The 20,543-nt window shown below is 40.5% G+C and overlaps 4 protein-coding genes and 1 pseudogene across 4 annotated transcripts; 2 read left to right on the top strand and 3 right to left on the bottom strand.

Annotated features, from left to right (window-relative positions):
• On the top strand, window positions 1-1,669 carry LOC140770590 (peroxidase 72-like). The gene is made up of 4 exons (XM_073111846.1): window positions 1-297; window positions 434-625; window positions 733-898; window positions 972-1,669. The coding sequence occupies exons 1-4, from the start codon at window positions 61-63 to the stop codon at window positions 1,388-1,390; spliced, it is 1,014 nt and encodes a 337-aa protein (XP_072967947.1). The 5' UTR covers window positions 1-60; the 3' UTR covers window positions 1,391-1,669.
• Window positions 1,670-1,873: 204 nt separating this feature from the next.
• On the top strand, window positions 1,874-7,225 carry LOC140770490 (DNA replication licensing factor MCM4). The gene is made up of 18 exons (XM_073111707.1): window positions 1,874-2,015; window positions 2,153-2,857; window positions 2,951-3,079; window positions 3,609-3,690; window positions 3,783-3,915; window positions 4,034-4,105; window positions 4,290-4,421; window positions 4,504-4,617; window positions 4,728-4,940; window positions 5,021-5,119; window positions 5,258-5,418; window positions 5,505-5,601; window positions 5,894-6,055; window positions 6,128-6,208; window positions 6,288-6,366; window positions 6,461-6,597; window positions 6,677-6,727; window positions 6,817-7,225. The coding sequence occupies exons 1-18, from the start codon at window positions 1,982-1,984 to the stop codon at window positions 6,889-6,891; spliced, it is 2,556 nt and encodes an 851-aa protein (XP_072967808.1). The 5' UTR covers window positions 1,874-1,981; the 3' UTR covers window positions 6,892-7,225.
• Window positions 7,226-7,640: 415 nt separating this feature from the next.
• Window positions 7,641-10,976, bottom strand: LOC140770673 (nucleolar GTP-binding protein 1-like; annotated as a pseudogene).
• A 1,349-nt stretch (window positions 10,977-12,325) lies between these two features.
• LOC140770354 (bZIP transcription factor 44-like) lies at window positions 12,326-13,784 on the bottom strand. Its single transcript, XM_073111507.1, has one exon. The coding sequence runs from the start codon at window positions 13,079-13,081 to the stop codon at window positions 12,599-12,601; it is 483 nt and encodes a 160-aa protein (XP_072967608.1). The 5' UTR covers window positions 13,082-13,784; the 3' UTR covers window positions 12,326-12,598.
• A 1,336-nt stretch (window positions 13,785-15,120) lies between these two features.
• Window positions 15,121-20,096, bottom strand: LOC140770182 (mitogen-activated protein kinase 4). Its single transcript, XM_073111233.1, has 3 exons — window positions 19,653-20,096; window positions 18,893-19,320; window positions 15,121-16,105 (listed from the first exon to the last, which is right to left on the bottom strand). Exons 2-3 carry the CDS (start codon window positions 19,313-19,315, stop codon window positions 15,422-15,424), a joined length of 1,107 nt encoding a protein of 368 aa, XP_072967334.1. The 5' UTR covers window positions 19,316-19,320; window positions 19,653-20,096; the 3' UTR covers window positions 15,121-15,421.
• Between the last annotated feature and the right edge of the window lie 447 nt (window positions 20,097-20,543).

Raw genomic sequence — 20,543 nt, 5'->3', positions numbered from 1 at the left:
AAGCCTTTTTCTTGTTTCATCAAAGACAAGACGTTCATAGCTAGATCATACTAGCTAGATATGGCTTACCATCTCTTGAAGATTCTCCTTGTGTTCATCTCTGCCGTTGCGCTGTCTCCTCTCTCCTTCGCCTTAAGTAGTAATGTCGGCACGGGGTACCTCTTCCCTCAGTTCTACGACCACTCGTGCCCTAAAGCTCAAGAGATTGTGAAATCAATCGTGGCAAAAGCTTACGCAAGAGATCCACGTATGGCGGCGTCGCTGCTTCGTCTTCACTTCCATGACTGCTTCGTCAAGGTTTGTCTATCCAAAGTACCCAAAATGATTATATAATTTCTAAGTATGATAAATCATACATATATCATGAATTCGATCAGAGCTAATTGTGATCGATCGATCGATCGATCGATCATCTTCGTCTGCATGCATGCAGGGATGTGACGCATCGATTTTGCTGGACAGCAGCGGGACGATCGTAAGCGAGAAGCGTTCGAATCCTAATCGGGACTCAATGAGAGGATTTGAAGTCATTGACGAGATCAAATCTGCGTTAGAAAAGGAGTGCCCTCTCACTGTCTCCTGCGCTGACATAGTTGCTCTTGCTGCTAGAGATTCTACAGTCATGGTATGAATAAATATACATATATATATATATATATATATATATATTTTGATGATGTTAATTTGATAGCTTCTTAACTTAATTTTGATGAATTAATGATCAATATATAGACCGGTGGTCCGTACTGGGATGTTCCTTTGGGTAGGAGAGACTCCTTGGGTGCAAGCTTGAGTGGCTCCAACAACAACATTCCAGCTCCTAACAACACTCTTCCCACCATCATCACCAAGTTCAAGCTCCAAGGCCTGGACCTTGTCGATCTCGTTGCTCTCTCAGGTACAATTAATATATTTCGGTACTTTTTTGTTTGTGTCATGTACTTAAAAGTAATTCAATTCTTTGATACCAGGTAGCCATACCATTGGAGATTCACGTTGCACCAGCTTCCGACAGAGGCTCTACAACCAGACCGGCAACGGACTCCCCGACGGTAGTCTTAACCCGAGGTACGCTGCTGGGCTCCGGACCCGGTGCCCCCGCTCCGGGGGGGATCAGAACCTCTTCTTCCTAGACCTCGTCAGCCCCTTCAAGTTCGACAACCAGTACTTCAAGAACATCATGGCCCGAAATGGCCTGCTGAGCTCCGACGAGGTCCTCCTGACGCAGAGCGCGGCGACGATGGAGTTGGTGAAGAAGTACGCAGCGAGCAATGAGCTCTTCTTTGACCACTTTGCCAAGTCTATTGTGAAGATGGGGAACATCTCACCGCTCACTGGGTCCAGGGGAGAGATTAGGAAGAACTGCAGGAAGGTCAACCACTATAAATAATAGATGACTACTTGACATCGAAATTACGCACGCACTCTCTAGTGTGCGACTGTGTCTTGTGGATCGATCGTATCTGTTCTGTTGTGCGCTATATATGCCTTCTTTCTTTTTCTTCTTTTTTTTTGAATTGATTAATCCTGTAAGCTGTATTAATTGTTGTGCGTGCATGTTGTTACTTAATTGGTAGAGAGTCTACCTGCAGGTAGGTATCGAGTACTGGTTTGTTTGTTTCCAACTTGGATCGAATAAATTTATCTATGAGCATCATATATATATATACATATGTTGGCAAATAATCCTTAACTTATTGGTCCAGAGTATAAAGATGTAGTAGATCTACTAATTTTGATGTTAGCGCACTAATTAGCTCAAGTCCTCTGGAAACAAGCCACTCAACCATTGACTCTCCTGATCCGCACGATCAAGATCCTACGCCTCAACGTCGTCGCGTCTCACCCTTACGCGTTTTGGCGGGAATCCTCTACTCCTTCCCGCCTCAAACCTCCGCTTCTTCTCGCCCCCCTTCTCTTTCCCTACGGTTCCCATCTTCTTCTCCTTCCTCCATCTCCCAAAGTCCCTCTCGTCATCACCATGCCTTCTCGTGGCGGCGATTCCTCTCCTTACGGTACACTCCTCTCCTCTCGATTTCACCCGTTAGGTCTTCTAAAGATGAGATTTTTTTTAGGGGATTTGCGTGCTATACCATCATATCCGTGTGGCATTCTCCTCTAAAGATAAAATTTTCGCTTGATTCCTACGCAGGTCCGTCCTCGCCCGATGGCCGATCGAGCCCGATCGCCAACACCATCTCCTCCCCGACTCCATCCAGTCGTCGTGCTGGTCGCCGCCGCCGCCAGCCCACTTCAAACAGCCCCTTCTCTTCCCCTAATGGTTTCGAGACGCCTCCTCCCCCTCGTCGCCCCAACCCACCAGCCTCGACCCCCTCGACTTCCCGCCGCCGCCGCCAGCAGCAGCAACAACATCCTGCGACTCCCTCCACCCCCATGTCCACGGACGACAACATTCCCATGTCCTCTGATGCTGGGGACGACGATGACGCAGTTGAACCTGACGACGTGGATGCGACCCCGGTGTTTGTCTGGGGGACCAACATCAGCGTGCAGGACGTCAATGCGGCGATCCTCCGCTTCCTCCGCCACTTCCGGGACCCGAGGGAGGTCGGGCGGGCCGACCTAGTGATGGAGGAGGGCAAGTATATGCGGACCGTACATCGAATTATGGAATTGGAGGGCGGTGAGTCTTTGGATGTCGACGCCCACGACGTGTTTGATTATGATCCTGATCTCTATGGCAAGATGCTGAGGTATCCTTTGGAAGTCCTCGCCATCTTTGATATCGTTTTAATGGATTTAGTTGCAAGGATCAACCCTTTATTTGAGAAGCACATCCAAACTCGGATCTTTAATCTCAAGACCTCGGTGTGCATGAGGAATCTGAACCCCTCAGGTAATTGTAAAAGGTTAAATCTTCATTATGGTATAATTCTCGTTATGTCCATTGTTTGGTGATTTATGGTTATATTGGACTACTTTTGGTCAGACATTGAGAAAATGGTGTCTGTGAAAGGAATGATCATCCGTTGCAGCTCCATTATACCTGAGGTCAAGGAGGCTATATTTCGATGCCTTGTCTGTGGCCACTACTCTGAACCCATCTTGGTTGATAGAGGTATAATATTTATTAATGATCCTTTATTTATCCAACCAATGAAATGTGCAATCTGTCTGTTTTGATGTACAATTTGAACCAATGCAATTATGAGGGATTCATTGAATTATGATTCTGTTGTCTCTGGTCAGTGATGATAAATAGTATCTCTGTTCTTCTTAGGAACTGTCCTCTGGCTCTACATCGTATACTTATTCAATTGATCATCTGTGGAGTTGAAGAGCATATGTTTATAGCCATATTTTTCCAAAGGCAATATGAACTTTTTCCATTTTCCCTAAATAAAAATGTTGTAGGGTGTTAATGGTTATTCTTAGAGTGACTATTTGGAAAAACATTCTAATGTTTTGCCTGTATAATGTGAAATAATACTTCATGAACTTGGAGATGCGCAGCTACATCAGCATCACTGAAGTTTGGACAAATATCAATGCGAAAAGGAATATCAATTAGCAGTGCCATTCTTATATCTAGAAGTACTTATTTTTTAATGTGTGTTATTCATGATTTCACATTGCCATTTTCTTAGGGCGAATTAATGAGCCCAACAGGTGCACAAAGCAGGAATGCTTAGCTACGAGTTCCATGACACTTGTCCATAATAGATGCAGGTTCCTCTTTCTTGTTAATGCCTTTTAGTTGATAAATTTGTCCAACTGAAACAAGGCTGTTGCTTATGGGTGGGATCTATGTTAAAAACCAGATTTGCAGATAAACAAATTGTGAAGGTGCAGGAAACTCCAGATGAAATACCAGAGGGGGGGACTCCACACACAGTTAGTATTTTGATGCACGACAAACTTGTAGACTCTGGGAAGCCTGGAGATAGAGTTGAGGTTAGACACAACTTCTAGGTTTTATAGGTTTGGTTAGATGTTATGCCTTAGATTTTCATGATGTTGTGTTGTTTTCTCTTGTTGATGATGGAGAAGTTTTGTTTACTTTTTATTGCAGATCACTGGGATATACAGAGCCATGACTGTTCGAGTTGGACCAACTCAGAGAACAGTGAAAACAATATTCAAGGTAGAAGATATCTAATGTCTTATAGTTAATTGTTGGGGTTCGACTGTCTTTCTGTATCTTTCACTAAATTACAGATCGCAATCCTTATATTTGTTTAACATCAAGAGTACTGCCACATGCTATGATGGCATATAGATGGTTAAGTAAAGTAATGCAGCTTACAACTCTGCCATTGTAATGCCAGACATACATTGATTGCCTTCATTTGAAGAAGACGGACAAGTCAAGACTTCATATTGAGGAACCCATGGAATATGATGCTAACTCTTCTGCTAGCAGGAATGGAGAAAATGACATACCTGGCTATCAAGAAAAGGTTCACGTTAATTTCGTTATCCTGTGGTTTTGGTGAAATGGGGCGTAATTGTTGCTCATTGTTCTTTCTGTGTGATTTTCAGGTTGAGAAATTGAAAGAGCTATCGAAATTGCCAGATATCTATGATAGACTAACAAGGTCACTTGCTCCAAACATATGGGAGTTGGATGATGTGAAAAGAGGCCTTCTTTGCCAGGTCTGTGGTTTTCAAAATAATCCCTTCCTTTCAACTAATGTAAATCTAAAATGATGCACATCACTAAGAGTGCTGTTTCCTGACACATCGTACAACCAACTTTTGTTTAGCTTTTTGGTGGAAATGCACTGAAGCTTCCATCCGGTGCCAGCTTCCGAGGTGACATCAATATTCTTCTTGTTGGGGATCCGGGAACCAGTAAATCCCAACTTCTGCAATACATGCATAAACTGTCTCCGCGTGGCATTTACACCAGTGGTAGGGGGAGCTCTGCTGTTGGTCTGACTGCTTATGTGGCCAAGGATCCAGAGACTGGTGAAACCGTATGGAAATCAATGAAGCTCTATTTGTGCCATTCATTTTCCAAGAATTTTCCTTTTTCTGAACTGTTATGAACATTCAGGTTCTGGAGAGTGGTGCACTGGTGTTGAGTGACAGAGGTGTTTGTTGCATAGATGAGTTCGATAAGATGTCTGACAATGCAAGGAGCATGTTACATGAGGTCCTAAAATAAGTTGAATGACATACTGATAGTTGCTTGCAAATTGATTCTTAGCCTTTTCATCATCTCCCTATTCCACCAACTTACCTATTTTAATGTCATGACTTATACGATTTTTTTTTCCAACATATTTTGCAGGTTATGGAACAGCAAACAGTGTCAATTGCAAAAGCTGGGATTATTGCTTCTTTAAATGCCAGGACTTCAGTATTGGCTTGTGCAAATCCTAGTGAATCTCGCTATAACCCACGGCTCTCTGTGATTGACAACATCCACCTTCCTCCAACTTTGCTCTCTAGGTAGGGCAACATTTTTATCAGACATGCTAGACAATATATGCACTTCTCAGTAAATTTAAGTAAATGTTTGATCCTCTTATACACAGATTTGACCTGATTTACCTGATTCTGGACAAGGCTGATGAACAAACTGATAGACGTTTGGCTAAGCATATTGTTGCTTTGCATTTTGAAAACCCAGAGGTAGTAATTTGTGCTTTTGAAATTTTCTAGTGCCACTGCAATAATCTTGGCTGGATATGATTAACTGATAACTAGAATCTCTTAGGTCATCTTTAGTTCAAACTTGCAGAGAAAATATTTACTTGGAGATGAAATATAATGTCTGAAGCCACATGCAAAGTGTACTGAAAACATCCGCAATGTGATGTGATGCATCCAGAAATAGGAATCTTTTACAAAAAACACATAGAGCAGTAGTTTTTCTGCAAAGCTGCATTGCTGATACCATGTCCTCATACTTCCTGTTCTGCAGACTATTGTGCAGGATGTCTTGGATCTCCGTACTCTAGTTGAATACATCAGCTATGCAAGAAAGCATATTCATCCACAAATATCTGATGAAGCTGCAGAAGAATTAACACGTGGCTATGTTGAGATGAGGAAACGAGGAAATGCTCCAGGAAGTAGGAAGAAGGTACTGGAGCCCTTTGCATTTCCATCTAAACATATTACAACTTACCTGATCATGTGTCCATTCTACATGTAGGTAATTACAGCAACAGCCAGGCAAATTGAGAGCTTGATTCGTCTTAGCGAAGCATTAGCTAGAATGCGATTCTCAGAAAGGGTAATAATAGTTCCCATTCCTTGATATTGTACTATTTTGGGTTGAAATATATGATGCTCAGTGATCATTTTTTAAATAGGTAGAAGTACATGATGTTACAGAGGCATTCAGACTGCTGGAAGTTGCTATGCAGCAGTCAGCAACTGATCATGCCACGGGTAAGTAACTAAAATATCTAATATTCGTTCATCAATTTTTGTTTTGAGCATCATCTGTGTTGTAGTTACTGACAGTGGTATATTCTTCAAAAAGGGACAATTGATATGGATCTAATCATGACTGGAATATCTGCAAGCGAGAGGATTAGACGAGAAAACCTAGTTGCAGCAACTCGAAACCTAGTTATGGAGAAAATGCAACTTGGTGGACCCTCTACTCGTCTGATGGAGGTAAAATAATATTCTTTCATTGGAAATAATTTATTATGTTTATTTCAGTTATAACCTGAACAATGTGGTAACCGTGCAGTTGCTTGAAGAGCTCAGGAAACAGAGTTCGGTTGAGGTTCACCTCAATGATGTAAGTTCTAGTTGATCGTATACAGCTCTTGATTGGTGTTGGTGTTAATATCTGACATTATATGGCACATTTTGGAATTGTTGTTGCAGCTCCGCAATGCTCTGGCTACCCTAATGAGCGAGGGAATCGTTTCTTTACATGGGGACAGTGTCAAGAGGATTTGAATTAGTAATTGTGACACGCCCTCCTAGCTCTGCTTCAAGAGGTGCTAAATTTAAATCTAATGCAGTTGCTCGCCTTCCAATTCAGCATAGTACCAGCAACTATATGATCATTCCAAGACTTGTTGTGAAGCTGCTGCTTTCCTCAAAGCAATCTATATATACGTTTTATTTTCATTCATCTTTCTAATGTACTCGGTGGTAAAGTTGATGTCGTCTATTGTAAGTTTTACTGACTCTTATCTGATGCCTTGTAGTTTAACTGTAAAATTGCTTCAAGCAGTTGATGTAGACTAAACCGATAGATGTCACAATTAATTTATGGGATAATTCACCGTTTTTTTTATATACAATATGTGAATTCTTTTATCATCCATACACCTCTTAAATTTGATATATATTTATTCTATTGGACTAAGAAAAAACAAAAACTTCGACAGGAGCCATTGCCCGTTGATCTTCATACTGAATCCCATTACTACCATTCCAGGGTTAATAGCAAATTCTTTTTGAGGTCATCTCATAATTGGTGAAGCTCCTACGATGGTAGAAAAGAATCATTTGCCATACAACAGGTGCTGAGAACCAGCCAGCTCTATTCAGATAATATTGCAGCACAACAAACAATAACACAAGATCTTATAGAGCAAATTTAGGTGAAAGTCCAATAAATTCAACTGAAGAAGAATAATCACATATCCCAATTAGATCTAATTTATAGCACTCAAAACAACAATAGGATGCAAACAAAATGATAGCCGAACTCGTGACCAAACTTCCCCATTTAAAACAAAAAGCTTATCAGAACTTACAGCACACAAATTGAAGTATAAAAAACACTCATACAATTGAAGTATAGAATAGTTAACATAGAAGGCAGTACAAAAAACTACTATGTAGCACTTCAAACTCTGAAAACATTGTTCACTGTAACAAAACAACCAGGCTTTCTTTCTCTAGTTCTCCATTCAATAACTCTGTACCTGTCTTGTAAAAGGATTCCAGTTGCATAATCACAGTCAAGCATGAGGTCCTGAAACAAGAGAGTATTCATATTATATGATCTACTGAAGCAGGAAATATACGCTCATGCAGATGCATTTGAAATGTTTATTTTATGGGCAAGGTTTAGCCATAGTGAATGTACAACTTTAAACAAACTGAATTAGAAAAAAAATGAACTTGACATGTAATTTCTCACAGAAAAAGTCGACCATTTGCATACCTCTAGCGTCGGCTGGTCTTCCCAGTGGACCGCTTTCTGGAAAACAAATGCTTTGGCTTCAAATTTGGAATGACCCTATCTGCCTCTCCCCAACGAGCAGACTTGTTCCTCAATCTCACAGATTTCTTTCCAATCTTAAGTGCCTTGAGTTTCTGAGCTGAGTCCTTAAGACCTTCTCCAGGAGTGACTTCACCAGGTGGTCATGATTTCGACCTTGAGACATTGATCTTGACCTTGTCCGCAGCTTCTTGCTGGATTGTTCACTATCAACATCCATAGCTTCCGCATAATCACCATCTTTAACCAGTGATCTCTCCCGCTCGCAAACCTCGTCAAAACAGACCTGCTACGAGCACGATAAATAGCTGAAGTTGGATCCAACCCCAAAGATGAGAGCTGCCTTCCCATTCACTCAGTTGTGAATTTCCTGTCTTTGTCAAACTTCCTTGGTACAGTGGGACAACTTTCAGCTGTACTCTTTTTCATCCTATGTTCTTGAATGAGCAAGCTCTTCTTCTTTCTAATCTCAGCCAAAGCTTCACACTCCTCAGCAGTTAGTTCTTTCCCATCAATCTCAAAGTCTTCTTCCTCTGCCTCAGCCTCAAGCCGAAGCCCCTCCTCCCTTTCTAACTCTTCCAACCTTTGTAGAATATCAGGATCAACAAGAATACACATCGTGCCCATCCAGTATCTCAGGCATTATGTCTTCCTTCCACTCATCCTTTTCCAGCATATAATGTTCCTTAGATTAGCAGAATAAACACCAGCTCCACCATTTTCATTCTCCAAATCTTTCTCAAGCTTCCTTGTTTCTTTCTCAACAGTTTCCTTTGCTTGGGCTTTGAACATGGCCTGAGGAATACAAGGAGGGTGCTCTTTTGTGTCACGAGGCTTTGGAATTGCAACATGAAATCGATTTAAGCAATCATTGATCTTCTTTGATTTCATCTTGATCTCAACCCTCTGATCTAGAAGTCTTTCACATGCAGCATTCTTCACAGCTATCACACCATCATCCGTTAAAGTGCTCATAGTCAATAAAACTCCCTCATCATCATTAGGTTCCTTCCTTGGGCTACAATAGTCTTAGTGGCTTCAGCCTTCATCTCTGTTACCAGTTTCATATCCTCCTCAGATAGCCCCTCTAAAGGCTGTAGATCAATCTTGTTGCAAACAATAGTCAGCGGTTTATTCATGAACAACGATTTGATGCTGTGGAAGAGTGCGACTTGTCGTGCTATGCTGTACCCACAAGATCCTGAGATGTCTAAGGAGAAAAGCACCGCAGCCCTTAAGTGTGCTAGGGCCGTGATACTGCACATTTCTATTATGTTCCTGTCCTCAAATGGCCCATCCAGGATTCCAGGAGCGTAGATCACTTGGTATCAGAGATACTTAATAATCTGTGTAACCAACAAAAAAGGACTTGGTTATAAAGGCATAAGGTTGGACATCTACATCAGCCCTAGTGATCTTATTAATGAAGGAGCTCTTCCCTACATTAGGATACCCACAAATCAAGATGGTTCGAGTGTTGGGATCTATGGAAGGAATCCTGGCCATGTGCTGTCTTATCTGCTCCAGGTAAGCCAAGCTAGGGCTGATACGCTTTATAACAGTGCACATGTGACCAAGAGCGGCAACCTTCAAGCACTTGCATCGGTACAACGAGTCTCCATACTTGAGCAACCTCACATAATCTTTCGCAATCTTCCCAATGATGTTCCTAGCCGTGTTGACCTGGCCCAGACCCCAGAGCAAGCTTGTAGTGGTCCTTGTTGTATAGAACATGGAGGAGATCGCCGTAAAAAGGGTGGATGTCATCCAGCCGAGGGAACTCATCAATGATGGTAGACAGCTTCTCATGATAGTTTTGCTGGGTGAACCGCACCTTTCGATATAGAATTGACGAAGACGAGAGATGGCATATCCCTTGTGGACCACCGTAGGAGTCTGACGCTGGGTGCGGGACAGGATTATGTCAATGAAGTCCTTCCCAGACGGGACGATCGTGATCTTCTTGAAGTTATACTGAACAATCTACCCTATCTATCTATCTATCTATCTATCTATCTATCTATCTATCTATATATATATATATCTCCCTAAATGCACAAGAAAAGGAAAAGATAGTGAATTATAAGCAAGAAAAGAAAAACAAAAGAAATCCTTATCACCAAGAGATTCAATAAAAGATTTTTAGCACGAAAAGAGACTTTAGCTTGCATGACATTTTACAAAGGACTCAGCTGCCTAAGTAAACCTACACATTACAAAGAAAGCATTTTGGAAATTGGAGATCTGTCAGCAGTGCACTATATATCAAATGACGGGAATCCAAGGAAGCTCCATTCAGCAAAATGCATTTCATTTAAGGTACAGGAGATCTTAAGAGTACAAAATTGAGGTCTTTTGATCCATTATCACTGCACCGAAATTCAAATGCCGGTGGCGGCGGAGGCCTGTGGTCGAGGCGGACAACTATAGAAAGAGAGATAGAGAACTGACCGCAGATCGAGAGAGACCGCCGTCGAGGATTCTACCTCGAAGAAGAAGAAGAAGAAGAAGAAGAAGAGGAAGGGAAGGAAGGGGTTTTAGGTTTAGGGCTTTTTGGTTTCAGTCGGTATTTTTTTTTTTTTTTTTTTTTTTCTTTCCTCTAACTCCTAAACCCGATCCGCAAAAACTGCACCCGACCCGGCACTTGAATCCGATCCGGCGGCAAGCTAAACCCTGGACCCTTTCCCTTCGCCTTATAGTGGGGGCCCTCGAAAACCCGTACGACTAAGCTACCCTTTAATCACCATCTTATCATTATCTCTTTTGGTCATCAATCCTCTGTTTCTCTGGATCTCACCATGCCCATGGTCATAAAAGTAATAAATAGGTACCAACTTACCACTAAACAAAGCTGCACGCGTTCTTCACTCCTGCCCAAGGGTTTCTTTTCTTTTTTTTTGTATGTGGTTGTCCATATGCTTTCATCACCTTCTAACTACTAGTATACACAACTCTATTCTTCTCTTTTTATAACATGCAATCAGATCTAAAGTTAAAAAGAGGATGACAGATGATTTCATCATCCTCTAATTGTGGGTGGCACATTAAAGTATTGCCAAACACCACCTAAAGTTACCCACCTCTCTCTCTCTCTCTCTCTCTCTCTCTGTCTTATGCTTTTTAAAAAAAAAGACTAGCTAGCTCTTCTTTTCAGCAAGCATTTTTCAGAACAAGGAGTTGCACTATTCCTCCATATAGCAACAAGAATGCAACAGTGGATGCATCACTTTCTGCTTGGTGTAATGCACTCTGGATTTATGTATAGATGCAAAAAGAGGTCGATATAAAATACTAGTCACATGATAAGCCATAGTAAATCTTGGTTCTACTTGTATCATTTACTGCATGCCCGGCCATATATAGGATATCAGATTCTCAAACACTACACTCCCTCTTATCAAATTAAATTTTACCCAATCAAATTTTCGTTGAGTTATTTAACAATCTCTTCAAAGGATGTAAGGCTGTGCAAGGTGCACTAAGCCAATCTTTTTTCTTTTTTCTAATAAATTTATTTAACTATGTAAAGGCAACCAACCAAACGCCCATAAGAAGATAATTATATGGTGCTCCTCTGATAACCAAAGTAATTAAGCGAAGCCCCACCACCCCAGCTTATTAAATTCCCCATGACATGACCAGCTATATTGAATCCGAAACTGAAAGGTAATGCAGACATCAGCAGCATTGATGTTATATATATATATATATATATGTATGTATTCAATTAATGTAGGCAAGAAAGCAAGACTTGTTGCCTTTGAACCAATGGATTGAGACTTGAGAGGCATATTCCTATTGTGATACTAATCTAATTATTAACAACAATTTGTCTGACCCAATTTGCAGATACACTTCTTTTTATTTTTCTTTGGTATGGTTGCAAAAAGAAAAGAAAAAGCTCATTTTCCATTGATTAATTACACTGATACCACTCATCGATCCTCCTCCTTTTTTATTGTACCTCATTTCCCTTGGTTCATGTAAGGGAATGGTGTCTTTCGTGGGTTAGGCTAAGTTTAATCATGAGTTAGCTAGGCTGGATGTCACTTAATTTAACAAGTAATGATCTTTTAGAGTATGTAGTCCAACAATATATGTCATGTTTGCAAAGAGAGTAGAGATAGAGAGAGGGAGAGAGATTGCAACAGATGGTTGGATCAACAACAGCAGCTATTCTTCCAATATAATTAAAAATTACAATTGATTACATCTTTGGTTCTGAATGCATATGTTACTGGAAGTCATATATAGAACAGAAACCAGTAGCCAAAAAAGAAATACCCTCTTTTACTAGTAAACACAAACATTAATATATTTCCCTTATGCACTTGCAATCAAACCGACATCCTAGACAAATAAACACACTTATTAGACACCAATACCACCATTCTTACACACTACACCAATACATAGTACATGTATGTATCAGTACAAGTATATGTCTGCTGATGCCATTATGGGCTGGTTCACAAACATAGAGTTGTTCCATGGATTGATGAAGGTATTTTCGTGAGGCCCATCATAAATAGATGCATTGGTATTGATGATGAAGTTGTTGTTGTTTGCATAATTCATACGGTGAATGATCTCATTCAGAGACTGCAGCCTATTGCTGAGCTCCATCATCTGAGTCCGCAGCACAGAGTTGTCAGCCTCCACAGCCATGTGGCTCTGCGTTGTGACGCTGAGAGCTGTGAGGAGTTGGGTGTTATCCTTCCTCAGCTGGCTCACCTGGAACATCAGATCATCCACTTGCTTCTGCTTCCGCATCCGGGATCGCTTCGCCGACTCCCGGTTCGATTGCTTTCGCTTCTTCCTCTTCTCGTCCATCAACGCCTGCAGCTCCTCTTCGGACCCCGAGTTCTGGAACTGGTTCGATCCAGAACAAGTCCCACTTGGAGAAGCCATCTCTAAACTTGCTTAAAATCTCTTTTTTGGTTTTCGATGAACTATATACTAGTAGTCCTCGTTATATACGTAACTATCTACTATATATATATGTGTGTGTGTGTCTATTGGCGTTCGATTAGAATAGCTAATAAGTAATTAGGAGGAGGAGTAGAAGAAGCTCATGAGAAGACATAGAACCAGTAGAGGAAGACGACAGAGAAGGATTGAACGAGATGGGTCCTGCGCCGGAGTGTGGAATTTATCATAAACCCAGAGAGGAGGATCTCACTTAGGATAGGCGGCATCAATCAGAAACATCAAGACGAAGAGTATATGCCGCATGTGAGAATGATCAACCACACAAGTCCAGATACGTATAAATCACCCTGGTGTTGATAGCAGGGTGAGACCTTTGCCAATTCTTAGGAGTAAATTTCGGCAGAACCTCCCCACCTAGAAGCCAAAGATGAGATTTTTTACACCGACCCAAGTGAGGAAACAGCAAGAACACATGAATTAGCAGATGAGTTTTGGCTTTCGGATCCAAAACCTTAAAAGGAACTCTAAGAAAGATGGCCAGTGAAAGGCAGAAGAGAAGAGAGCAGCAGGACCCTATTGTGGGAAACCTTGCTAAGGGAGAAGAGGAGAAGGGGGAAAGGGAATTGGGGCTTGGGAGATGGTGGAATTTATAGAAGGATTGGAGGGTGGGAGTTGGGGGATGGGGGTCAAGAAAAAAAGGTAGGGGTGGTGAAGAGAGCTTTGGAATCTCCTGGTGATGCTTGCATGGTGGATGGATTCTATTGAGGGGCCCTTATGGCCTATGGGTAATTAAGCGATGTAAGCAATGACAAGTACAAATTAATATAGTTGGTTGTCTTTTAAATAAAGTGATGTTAATTAGGATCTCGAAAGGGAGAGGTAGGAAGAAAATTAAACTTAAAACAACTCTTCCAAATGAAGTTAAGAAATTGGGATGTTGTTTGGCTTCACTAGCTAATAATAATAATAATAATAATAATAATAATAATAATAATAATAATAATAATAATGGAGACCATTAATAAAGACGACGTCACAGGGTCCCCTGTTATGGTCTGAGAAGTTGAAAAGTGTCATTTAATAAGAGGATGGAGTTGGAATTTGGTTCATATGAATGGCCGGCCGTTCATTGGCCTTTCATGAGCATCACTTGGAGATAAGCTCTCTTGATTGATGGCCTTAGAGATAGATGTACTAATAATAAGTTTAGTGTTCCACACCACATAACAAGAGAACTGCATGAAATATTCCGGCTGCCGGGGTTGCAGAGGGTCGGGTCTTCTGCCTATTGGCTTACCTCATCCACTATGAAAAGAAGAGATTAATTAATGAGCATTCCACACCAATATGCCATGCGTGGTGAATGGTGATTCCACTCGCATAACCCTTTTCTTTTTCTTTTTTAATTTTTTTTACGAGAATTTAAGATGAAGAGAGCCTCATAGGAAAGTTAAATAAAACCTATGGAAAGGCATCCACTTTGTCATGAAAGGTGTGAGATCTTCCCTCCTAAAGCTCGCACAAAATAACTCCACTACCTCTCTCTCTCTCACCTTTGGCTGACTACTACCAACTCTTCTTTGTTCTGTAACTCCCAAAGTGCTGGGCATGTGGATGTGGCCACCCCTGAGAGAAACCATGTTCTCCCAAGCCCCACATGGACCAGCTCCTCTTAGAAAGCAGTCTTAAGGTTTTTCTTCTTTCCCTCACAGAAAACCCTGGATTGAAAAAAAAGAAGAAAAAAGGTAACACCACCTTACTCTATTGAACCATGATGTACCTTAATGTTAGTGAAAAAGGGGCGATAACTTCAAGGCCAAGATAGAATCCCAGCAGATTCCTTCAGCTGTAGATGAATCCTGACTTGTCCTTATCAACCTCACGTTGCTTTACATTTTTGCATGGAGATGGAGGTGCTACCATTTGATGCAACCAACCCTTTACACATAATGTGAACACAACTTGAGAGATGGAATCAGGCAGCTACTTTCGTCCAATTACTTTCATAGGAAGCAAAATGCAGCGTCCAATTACTTTCATTGGAGAACACATATTAAGATAGGAAGTTTCAAGTCTGTGATAATGATTAAAGTTTTACAGACATACATGCTGAAATACGCACATCAAAATTGTATCAGAGGAATAATTCTCGATCACAGACCTTCTCCTTACATGCATATATACAGGCGTGAGAGAGAGAGAGAGAGAGAGAGAGAGAGAGAGAGGCAAACGCATCTCATAATGATAATAAAACAACCAGAGTATGCATTATAAAACACAAGCAAGCATCTAATCTGCTTTTAAAGCAAACAAACGTTCTTACGACTCCATTGCAGCAGCTTCTGGATGGTAGTAAATCATCTCCTTCCACATCATCTCCCTGATCATATCTTCTCTCAGATCTTCATCTATGTCGAGATCAATGGGAACTTGGGCCGGAGGATTTGCGCTAGGGTCATAAAGAGCAGACATATAAGGGTGTGCCAGAGCCTCTGTGACACTAATCCTTTTAGAGGGATCAAAGACAAGCATCTTCTTCAGCAGGTCAATAGCCAATGGATTTGCTTGCGGATAAAGGCTAGAGAGAGGTACACCAGGAGTGTATGGAAGGGATTTGATGTACTTGCGGGCTTTAGGGTTGTCAATGAAGGCAAGATCGGCATCACTCACTGTGCCAAGTACATTGACAATGAGCCTGAGCTGGTTGAGGCACTCAGTGCCAGGGAAGATGGGCTTGCGACCAAGCAGCTCAGCAAAGATGCAGCCAACAGACCATACATCAATGGAGGTACCATAGTTGTCACAGCAAAGGAGCAGTTCAGGGGCCCGATACCAACGTGTTACAACATATTCAGTCATGAATTGACCCTTGCTACTGTTGGTGCGAGCCAGACCAAAATCACAGATCTTAAGATCACAGTTTGCATTGACTAGCAGGTTCCCAGGCTTCAGGTCTCTGTGGAGTATGTTAGCCGAATGGAGATACTTCATTCCTCGTAGCAACTGCACGTTACAGGAAATGACATGCCTCAATCACAACTAAGCAAGTGAAACTAACAGAAAGTCTTTTAAAAAAAATTCCATAACAACGTAACAAACAATTAGTATCCATTTACAAGATTGCACTTCCGCATCCATAAGCTGTGTATAACTATATATAACTATATATCTTAAGACGTACAGAGAGGACAGATGATGCAAGTCATTCTCGACAGGATGTAAATTATGTCCCATCTTTCATGAAACAATACCACCACCAGAATTTTACAGGTTTTATATAGGCTAGTTATGCCATCTTTCACCAGACATTAGTTATATCTGTAGAAGTAGGAAGGTATCTAAGCTAAAGACATCACAAATCAGCTGAACAAGAACAAATACAGTTTTTTGTTCTATTTCATGACTGCTGTAAGGCCCTCGCATTCCATCAAGGAGTGAGTTGACAGTACTTGATTGAACCATGAGTCGTGATTCATCTCTTTATTCTCTTTCAATCACCCAATCCAACACATCCCTTTCAATATATTGTTTCACTTTTGAAGTGAAACCCTTCCTCAAGGAAAAAGCCTGTGGCCCAAACTTCTGTTATTTAACCTAATAAACCATCATCAACTGAACTCCTTGAGACCCACTTATCCTTCTGCCTGACCATTATATACAATATCTTATACACAGGACGAGACATAAGCTCTCATGAGCTTGTACAAATGAAAGAGTCATTCGAGACCATACATGACCTTATTTATTTAATTTACTAAATGTTGTGGAAGGCAAAAAAAAATACAAATCCAACCAGTTCAAAATACGGTTTCACATAATATCACAAGAGGAGGATATTAGCAACAATGGTTGCAGGTTTGATTTAACATGCTAACATTTATCCTCTTTAAGCTGTAAGATTACCTTATAAACTACTCACATTATTTACCTTGCACATTTGGCGATTTAAAAAGAGGCCATTCACTTGATCATAAGGCTTGACTCCCTGCATCTAGGTGACTGCATGTCCAAGCAATGGAAATAGCTTCTTATCAATAGAGCTAAGTCGTGTATACCTTGCACCCTCTAGACCTACACCTACGCGGGCCTTGTGGACTTGGATGGCCCATTTTTCCATTTTTATGATTTTAAACCAACTTATATGTCTGTGATGAGATCTGTTGAGAAGGAATCAGGCTCAACTCACTCCTTTCTGATTTCCAGAAACACTTTACTAAATTTTATGGTTCTCTTTAACTACTATATGATTTCATATAAATATATCACTAATCAAAAGCTGAAAATGACTCTAGGAAAGGGATACCATCATAACCTGGTAACTAAGCTTACCATGATGAATAAGAGTCCACATAAAGAATTTTCTTCCTTCCTTTGTTTAAAAGATAATCCACATCATGAATGTTAATGATGAGCATTTCTCCTTTCTATGACCATTTCTTTCCTAAAAGCCACAAAGCAAAAGCTTTTTCACTTTTCCTCCAGAAACAATGTGATATATCCATCCAAAAACTTCATCAAAGTCTATCATGTCCAAAGTTTCAAATGCTCCTTCCGTTGCAATAACCTTGTAGCTAATTTGGCCCCATATCACTTAGGAATGATATCATAATCAATCTACCCCACAATGATCAATCCATCAAAGCGCTAAAATCATCAAAAGATCTATAGTTTTCATAGTACAAATGAATCTATACAAAAAAGAAACACAAGATAGATAAAAGAAGGTCAGTCATTGCAATTTGAATGTCAACCACTTTGTCAGTCCAGGCTCTGGAAATCATAATGATACTTTATGCCAAAGGAGCTAGATTATAGAAAGTATGGTTATGCAAAAGTAAAATTGTTAAAAACCCCTAAGCACTTGAGACTCCTGTATCCAAGATTTGCCATAAGAGAATGATTAACATAATATGAATAGAGAAATGCTACAAGAACCTTCAGCATTGGATATCAAAAAAACTTTAATGCAATGGCATAAGGTATATGGATGGTTGCCACTAGCTTCTCATAAATTTCTTGATCTATTCACTAAATGAAAAGGAAGGACATCAGCGCAATTATGAGGAACACAAAACAAGTTACTTTATCTTTTTTAACTTTTCAAGATAGATTAAACTAATCCAAAGAAAACAAAAAAATACATTGAAATGTGTTTATATTGACCAACGACAATCAACCAAAAGAAAAATCTCAAAGTAGATACTCTATGTGAACTTTATGCTTTAAACAAATTACACACAGAATTCAGATAAGATCACCCATGATTATTAGTATGACATCCAAGAGAAACTGATGCTTTTTGACTGCTAATGTGTACATCCAACTGAAGATTACCATACAACTAGAATAAGCACATCACATCCTACAAGACATACATCAAAAGTAGGCACATAATAATCAATGTTGTACAGAATGTTGACAATACTTTAGATATTGTGATTTCTTTAATTAATTGAGTTACATGGCTGTCGCTATAAGGTAACTGAGCTAGGAAAAAGACCAAATGACAATGAAACAAAAAGATGCTGTCAGTTCCAATTTATTCTGTTCTAAAAGTACCTCTTGAAGTCACTTTCCTCTGTTAACACTAATTTATGAAGCAAAAAAGTGATTCATATCAAAAGATCTGGAATAAACTATTAAATAGAAAATGATTTGACTCACGGGTTAGATATAGGAGTCATTAGTGAATGTATCTCAATATTAGCTCCATTGAAGTTCAAGTTCTGTCATGCTCATTTACCTATTACCATAACTAATTTTAACAAAATCTACAGACAGAACCCATACCTGAAAAAGAAAGTATTGGCAGTGATCATTGGACAGTGCCTGAGATGATTTAATGATCTGATGTAAATCAGTATCCATGAGTTCATAAACCAGGTAAACATCCTTGAAGCTTCTCCTGTTTGGTGGCATCATGATGTCCTTCAAAGCAATAACATTCTCATGCCTCAAATGTCGAAGAAGCTTAAGCTCCCGCAGTGTCCTCAGTGCATCCACACGATTATCAAAGGCATTGTGGATCTTCTTGATCGCAACTTTCTCGTTAGTCTCCCGGTTTATGGATGAGCATACGATCCCATAGGCTCCTCTCCCAATGGGTTTAATGGGCACATACTTGGTGTCGATTTCGAACAAGGTCTGCCACATGGAGTAGTAGTGTTTCCCTTGGTTTCCCACGCCATCTGGGGGTTCTACCATCATAGCCATGTTCTCTGGAAACAAAACAACAATACCAAATTGTCACAACACCATATTCAAAAGCCATTGCTTTCAACGGTACAATAAATTTAATTACAATTAGAAGATAAACTGTCTATTGGCCTCGGACATCGAGAGATTGATCTGAAGGAGTAAAAGCACTCAATCCTTAAGGTTATGATGCAAAACATATATAGACTAACAATTAAATAATAGATTATGAGAAGAAGAAAAAAAAAAAAACTCTCCCTGATTCTGATTTGTAAATCTAGAAACAGCAGGTCATCCATCACATAATAAAAATATTCAAGAACTTCATAGCAAGAAAGGAAAGCGTACGACTTACTCCAAGCAGATAGATCTTCACACAAGAGCGCCAAAAAACCTTCCGCTCCTCCAATCAGCCCAACAACTCGTACAAATTTCCGAAAAAAAAAAGGAGCTCCCTTTCGATCTCAATCCAATCAAGTCTCCAGCTCACAGTGTTGGTAAAACTCCACCAGAATAAAAATCCTCACTGTTCCCTCCGGTTGCAGCTCCAAATCTCTCAAACCTAACTCGAACCCCCAAATTCCAAATATTCCCTCCTCCAACAAAACCTTTCCCAGAAAATTCCATCACATATTTCTCCCCCAAAACTCAAATCCACCACGCATCGCTCGATCCGACCTCTCCGATCCCCCTCCTTTAGGGATCTCTACGCCGAAAGCGATCCACTCCCCTAATCCTGAGGGCAGGAGAGAGTGAAGCGTAGCGTGGCGTGGCGTGGCGCGAAAATAAGGTAAAAAGAAGAAAAACAGAAAAAAGAGAGAGAGTAAGCAACCTTTACTTGAAGGCGGCACGTGTCGGTTCGCCCTCGCCTGACGCTCCTAGCACATGCGCCGACGCCCACAAAGCGACCGTACTCGTTTGATAGCCGCACCATGAACCCTACACTACACCACGGCGAACCGTAACTTGCTTCAATTCTGAATAATTAAGGTGGACCGTTGGATTCGTTGGTCGATCGATGATTTTAAGTTTCTCTTACTATTCGAGCCCATAAGTTAAAGTGTATATATATATATATATATATATATATATATGCTAATCTTTAATTTGATTTGGTGGACCAGCTCCATCATAAGTTGAAGTGGTCCCCGCCCCCAAATGGTCCAAAAGGATCCAATTCCCGTTGCATTGAATCTAGGATGATCCACTCAATTGGTGCGGACTCCCAAAAGATATTTTGATGAAT

The sequence above is a fragment of the Typha angustifolia genome, chromosome 11 (assembly GCF_048772165.1).
Source record: "Typha angustifolia cultivar Huaian chromosome 11, ASM4877216v1, whole genome shotgun sequence".
Lineage (NCBI taxonomy): Eukaryota > Viridiplantae > Streptophyta > Magnoliopsida > Poales > Typhaceae > Typha > Typha angustifolia.
Note: the sequence above shows the minus strand (reverse complement) of the source record. Positions and strands in the feature narration are given on the sequence as shown.